The sequence below is a fragment of the Strix aluco genome, chromosome 1 (genome assembly GCF_031877795.1).
Source record: "Strix aluco isolate bStrAlu1 chromosome 1, bStrAlu1.hap1, whole genome shotgun sequence".
In the NCBI taxonomy this organism is placed as follows: Eukaryota; Metazoa; Chordata; class Aves; order Strigiformes; family Strigidae; genus Strix; species Strix aluco.
This window is the reverse complement of record NC_133931.1, coordinates 129,828,938-129,834,937: the sequence shown is the minus strand read 5'-3', so window position 1 is coordinate 129,834,937 and position 6,000 is coordinate 129,828,938. Positions and strand designations below refer to the sequence as shown.

At 51.5% G+C, this 6,000-nt stretch overlaps 1 protein-coding gene across 1 annotated transcript in view; it reads left to right on the top strand.

The window, feature by feature from the left end:
* The first annotated feature begins 212 nt into the window (after positions 1–212).
* The window catches only part of CDK6 (cyclin dependent kinase 6), a 141,509-nt gene continuing 135,721 nt past the window's right edge, over positions 213–6,000 (top strand). The window contains exons 1-2 of the mRNA XM_074835630.1: positions 213–406; positions 2,564–3,046. Of these exons, the coding sequence (XP_074691731.1) occupies positions 2,814–3,046 (233 nt within the window). The 5' untranslated portion in view covers positions 213–406; positions 2,564–2,813. The remainder of the gene's footprint in view (positions 407–2,563; positions 3,047–6,000) is intronic.

Below are 6,000 nucleotides of genomic sequence, written 5' to 3'. Positions count from 1 at the left end.
CAGAGGCCGAGGGAGCGAGCGGAGGCAGCGCAGCGCGGCGCCGGGGGCAGCGGCGGCGGCGCCGAGGGCCGGTGCCCGGGGGCCGGTGCCCGAGCCCCGCAGCGGCGGGGCTGCGGCCGGCGGGGCTGCAGCTCGCCGGGGGCCGCCGGCCGCGGGTTTTATTTCGCGTTTTCATTTTCCCCGGGCAGGGCGAGGGCGGGAGCAGCGGGCTGGGGGACGAGTGCGGGCTGCCTTCTGCGCCAAGGTGCAGCCCGGCGGCGGCGAGAGGATGCGAGCCGGGGGCGGCCGGGCCGCGGAGCAGCTACCTGTGTGGCCCGGGCGGCCGCTGCTGGGACCTGCCGGAGACATCGCCGTGTGAAGGGGCAGACCCCGGGCCGGCTCTCCACCCCGCCTCGCTCAATGGGAGGTTTGTTTTAGGGAGGACTCACCCCCTCCCTCCCCACACCCCCACCCCCCCCACCCCCCCCAGGGCTGAGGATTATTTGGGGATCTGGTGGCGGTGGAGGCGGCCGTGGCGCACACCAGGTAACGCGGGGCGCCCATGTGCTCCGCGCACCCGACCCAGCGGCGTGGCCCATACGCCGCCCCCCGCCCGGCCCGGGGAGCCCACGCCGCGGACACCCCAACCTCCCCCCCCACCCCGCCGCGGACGGCACCGCGGACGCGTCCCTTCGGCGGCCGGGGCCGAGGGCAGCTCGCCCCGCCGTGCCGCCGCACCCCCCTCGGGGTCGGCGTGGGGGCGCCCCCCGTGTCGGGGGCCGCGGAGGGGGCCGCGGGGGACGGGGCTGCCCTCCCGGGGAGCCGCCGGGGGTCCTCTCAGAGTCCTGCCGAGCAGCCGGGCCGGACACCCCCACCCCCCCCCAGCTCCGTCCCCTGAGAGGAAGCGGCGGGACGCGGTTCCACCGCGTGTGCCCTGCCGCGTGTGGGGCGCCCGCGGAGGGGGAGCTCGGGGCCGGGCCGGGGGGGGTGGGGGCCGGGCGGCATCCCCCGGTATCTCGCCGTGCCCGGGGAGGGCGAGCGGTAACTTTCCACCCGGCGCAGCGGCCGCGCCGAGGCAGGCCCGCCGCCCCGCCGGCCACGCACACGCGCGTCGCCGCTGCCCGCCGCCCGGGGGCGCCCTCCGCCGCGGCGTGGGGCGGGGGGGGTGCGGAGCGAGGGGCGGGGTGCGGGGGGATGCGGGGCTGCGTGGGATGCGAGGCGGTGCGGGATGCGGGGCTGTGCGGGGCGCGGGCGGCCCCATCCGGGGGGCTCCGGACAGGTGCCCCCCTGGGGCGGCGGGGACAAGGCGCGGCGGCCCGCACTGGCTGCTGCCCGGTGATGCTGCGGCCAGCGCGGAGGTGCGGGGGGCGCGGGGTTGCCCGCTGGACGGGGCGGGCCGGTGGCAGCTCTGGCGGTGGCAACTGAAGTCAGTGGGGCAGGGTGGTGCCTCTGTCTGCAGCCGGGGAAAAGGGATGAGCAGCGGGCACAGGTTTCCTTCAGATTGCTCTTTTCATCTGCAACTAAGGTGTAAGATCAGCGTCACCGTGCAAAATACGTCTGGCTTTATGGGTGGATTCATGTTAGGGCATCCCCGGCTGCACCAGCTGGGGCTCTGTGATTCTAGCACGATAAAAATGCAGTGGAGGAGAGGTTTACAGCCCCGAAGGTCACAATATCATTATATTAAAGAAGAGGCAGGGGGAAGGGCGAGGGTTGATGTGGAGCTTTGTGAGGGGAACGGATTTGCCCACAGTCCTGCACTAAGTGTGGATGAGACTGGATGCAGAAGGAAGAGCTTCTGCTCTCCAGCCTCGTGCTCTGCACAGCAGAGCGTGCCGTTCCTGAAGACCATCCTTCATCATGCTGCTCTGCAAAGAACTGCTAGTCACACATCCAGCGGTAGCAGTATGTGCAGCCAAAACCCTTGCATGTTAATAAGGTTGCTAAAGTGTACATTTCTGAATCTACCTCGGCACACAATGCTCCGTAACATGTTATTATCATCATTTAAATATATACATATTTCTCTTCCCCACAGGCGCTTTGAGGCAGGAACTTCTCTCTTGCGATGTGTTCATGCAGGGCTTAGCACAGGGAAGAGCAGATCAAGGCTGAAATCTCCAAATGCTATTATTTACAAATAAGTAACAGTAGTATAGCATGGGATATATTTGCAAGACTTCCCCATGTACAGTAAAGAAACCTTTGAGTCCTGCAATCCTGACATAAATTCCTGGACATAGCTTCCTCTCACATGTGCATAGTTAGCTCTGCCATCCCCATCACCCATGTCTTACAGGGTCATTATATTCAGCCCGTTGCTCAGTGAAATCCCCCAGCCCGTGGCTGCTCTGTAGCTGTGTGCTGTAGCCTTCTGTGCAGACCATGATAACTTTGTAGTGTTGTATCAGCTATGCAGGGACGTTGATACATGTGTCACCCTGCTGGTTCATGTCTTCCTTTGCACCACATTTTTGCTTTGCATGTAGTTATCTAATGTATTAGCTTAATTTTCTCAGTTTTTGAACAATTCAAAGTAATGAAGTAAACTAAACTCACTTTTATTGCTTGGTTTGTCCTCCAGATCTGATTGTCTTTACATAGACAATGCTCCCAAAGACTGTATGATAATTCCTGGTGGCCGAAAGAGGAGGCACATTGGGGCCCATACAGAAGAGGAGCGAGAACAGGAGGGCAAGAGCTTCCTTCTGCCCCTCTGGCAGAGGTACCAAGTGCGTGGCCTGTCTGCAACGCAAGAAAAGTACTAGTTTTCAGGAAGCAAGCGAGACCAAGAGCCACTCTTGGAGCACGAGAGGAAGAGGAGCGTCGCCAGCATGGATAAGGACAGCACAAACCTGGCTGACCAGCAGTATGAATGTGTGGCTGAGATTGGGGAAGGAGCCTACGGGAAGGTGTTCAAAGCCCGAGACTTGAAGAATGGAGGTCGATTTGTTGCGCTGAAGCGGGTACGGGTGCAGACCAGCGAGGAGGGGATGCCGCTGTCTACCATCCGAGAGGTGGCAGTTTTGAGGCACCTGGAGACGTTCGAGCACCCCAACGTGGTCAGGTGAGGAAGTGGGGCAGGCATCCTGATCAGCGGGGTCCTGCTTTTAGTACATGAATTGGGCAGGGAAGAGTTTGGGTACATAAATGGACTGGACACTAGCTTGGGTTTGTGGATGAAGTGAGCACTAAACTGTGTACACGAAGTGTGGTTTGAGGTTTCAGCAGGCCATGGTGCTGCCTGCCAGACCTCACCTCATCCCTGTGCGTTGCCTCCCACACACACAAACACCCATCTCCAGAGGCATAGGTGTGTGACTTAAGTGTTTGAGTGGATGGGCAAGGAGCCATATATACACTATTTCCTCAGGCAGAAGAGAGAATGAAAAAAACCCAAGGTCTCTGGTTTTGTCTCAAGTATTAGTTCTGCCAGCTGCAGCTGATTTTTAGCATCTCTATTCATTATTGAAATGGTAAAGATTATGGGAGTGGTAGTGGAATGTGTGTTCCACCTTTTTAGGTGCTTTTATAGAGAGTTGTAGCTTATCGTGTTAAAGAGAAGTAACTGCTTAAGACTTCAAGCTCTGCAGGCAGCCTTACAGTTAAGTACTGTTTGACTGGTACTAATTTCACCACGTGCTGATGATGGTGCTGCCAAGAGTGCAACAGCACAGACATCAAGCCTCACTTGCAAAATGATGGCAGTGGCCCCAGGATGTCCTTTCTGTCGTGTCGGTAGCATAAACCCCAGATAAATGACCAGTGTTACTGAACAGGTTCTGTCAATGGTTAGGCTGTTCCTACCATAACCTTACATTTTTCTATTATTTTCTAATATTATGAACTTTAAGAAGTAAGCTTCACTTTGTAGATACACAGGCATGTAGAGATTTGAAACTGGTCAGCTTCTTGCTGATGATGCTGTATTAACAAGAATATTTTCTGTTATTTGCGTTATTGTATGCACATATTGCATACCAAAAGAAAGATATTTTATACTTCAGTAACACCAAGACTCTTTCAGTCCTAGAGAAATAGATACCCTGAAGTTAGAGGTGATCTTCAAAATGGCTTGTAGCTGTGATCCTCCTGTTTTAGGGTCTGAGATGAGGGGGTTTATAGTAGCTGCAAGAGGAAAGGTGAGACAGAATAATATTTAAAATACAAAGTGAATAGCTAGAGAGAGACATTCATTTTTGTTCATCTCATGGCAGCGTAATACAACAGTCTCCTTTCTGTCTAAACAAAACAAGCAAAGCATGTGTATTCTGAAATATTGATAATGGAGTGTGCGTCATCAGTCTCACTGCAGTGAGCAATGGGATACAGGCTGCAGGTCTCACTTTTCCACTGCTAATCAAGCAAATCCACGATTTGGTTAATAATCATTATTTTGACTGGCACCAAGTAATGCCAGAGGCTTAGTTGATACATTTCAAAAGTGGGGGCATCTCTGCGTGGACAACATGTATATGATCACTGAACCAAGTGGCTTGGTTTACTGAGGAGCGCACACAAAGTTCTTCCTTGGCAGTAGAGAGATAATTGAGAGTTCTCAAAATCTCTGAAATCCAGCCCAATAATTCATGAAAGCAAATAGGATTTAGTTGTCCAGGTTTAGACATTTACATATTTGAAAATTGTAAACCTTGTTTGGGAATAATTCAACATAACAACATTTACGAATTTTTCTGCCATTGAGATCTTTCCATATGAAGTAAAAGATTTTTTTAAAGAGCTTTCTAATCCTGAATTCAGCAAAATCATGACAATAAAATTCTTGTTTTCCAAAGAGCTATTTGATGAACTGACTACGCAGCTGCAGGCTTGTTTTGCTTGGGTTTAAGTGCAGTGCAATCTCTACATAGTGTTGCATAAATGCATTGAAACTTAAACTATTTTTACAAGTTTGAACAATAATTAATCCTCTGCAAGCAGTAAGTATTTCAACCAGGAATATGAGAATATAGTTTCAATATAAAAATCTCTGAAAGCATGTTCCAGGTCCTCATAATGGTGTGAAGCCTGTACCTTTTGCCATAAGCAGCATTTCAGATGCAAGGGCTTGGTCTGTGATGTATCAGGATGCTTGGACCTCAGCTGCATGCCATTTTCCACAAACAGGCAGGGAAATATATGAAGCAATTTCAAACATTATGTCTTCTAAAATGTGAGGAATGCTATTTAAAAACTCACCTCTGTTGTGCATGTTTTTAATCCGTAGAGCAGATGAAGCTGTAAGTAGCACTTTGGAGTGACTGAAATCATATCCTTATAATGAAAGATTATTTGAAAATATTTAAATGCCCCAGTTCCATTTCAAAATATGGTAGAAGAGTTTGTAATTTATTGAAATTAAAGGTCTATTTTTGTATTATGCAAATATACTCAGAAAAGGAAATACTGTAAAAGAAGATCTGCAGTTTTAAGCAGCTGACCTAGCTGTACTTAATTATTGGATATATTATGCTCACAAAAATGCTCATTGTTTGGGCATGCATTCTGGAAACTGGTATCATGGCCAGGCTACTAAGTAAAAATAATGTCAAATACATTGTCTACATACTGGATTAAAATCTACATCATATTCAGGGCACTGGGATAGCAACACAAATATTTGAAATCAAATATTTTTGATTTTGAGGGGATGTCTAGCTTTTCTCTGAATATCACAGGCAACTAGCCTGAGAGAAGTAAGTGAGAACTGCAAACACGTTGAATCTGTTACCTCTGAGTAATGGCATATGTGACCCATGAGTCGCTCAATGCAAACCGACAGTCATTCTGTGAGTCAAAATTTAGACAGACTTCAAACAGATGAGCCACATATGCCCTATGCTCGGCTGTGGTACTCTAACATCAGCTGATGGCAATGGCAGAAATCACAGGCTGTGTGAACTTGTGCTGAATGTCATGCTGAACTCAGACAGTAGTCTGGGCATCTCCAGAGAGTATAGTAAGGAGCTCAGCAGTCCACAGCTTCTCTGTCTCCATGAAGTGGTGCTGAACACGAAGAAC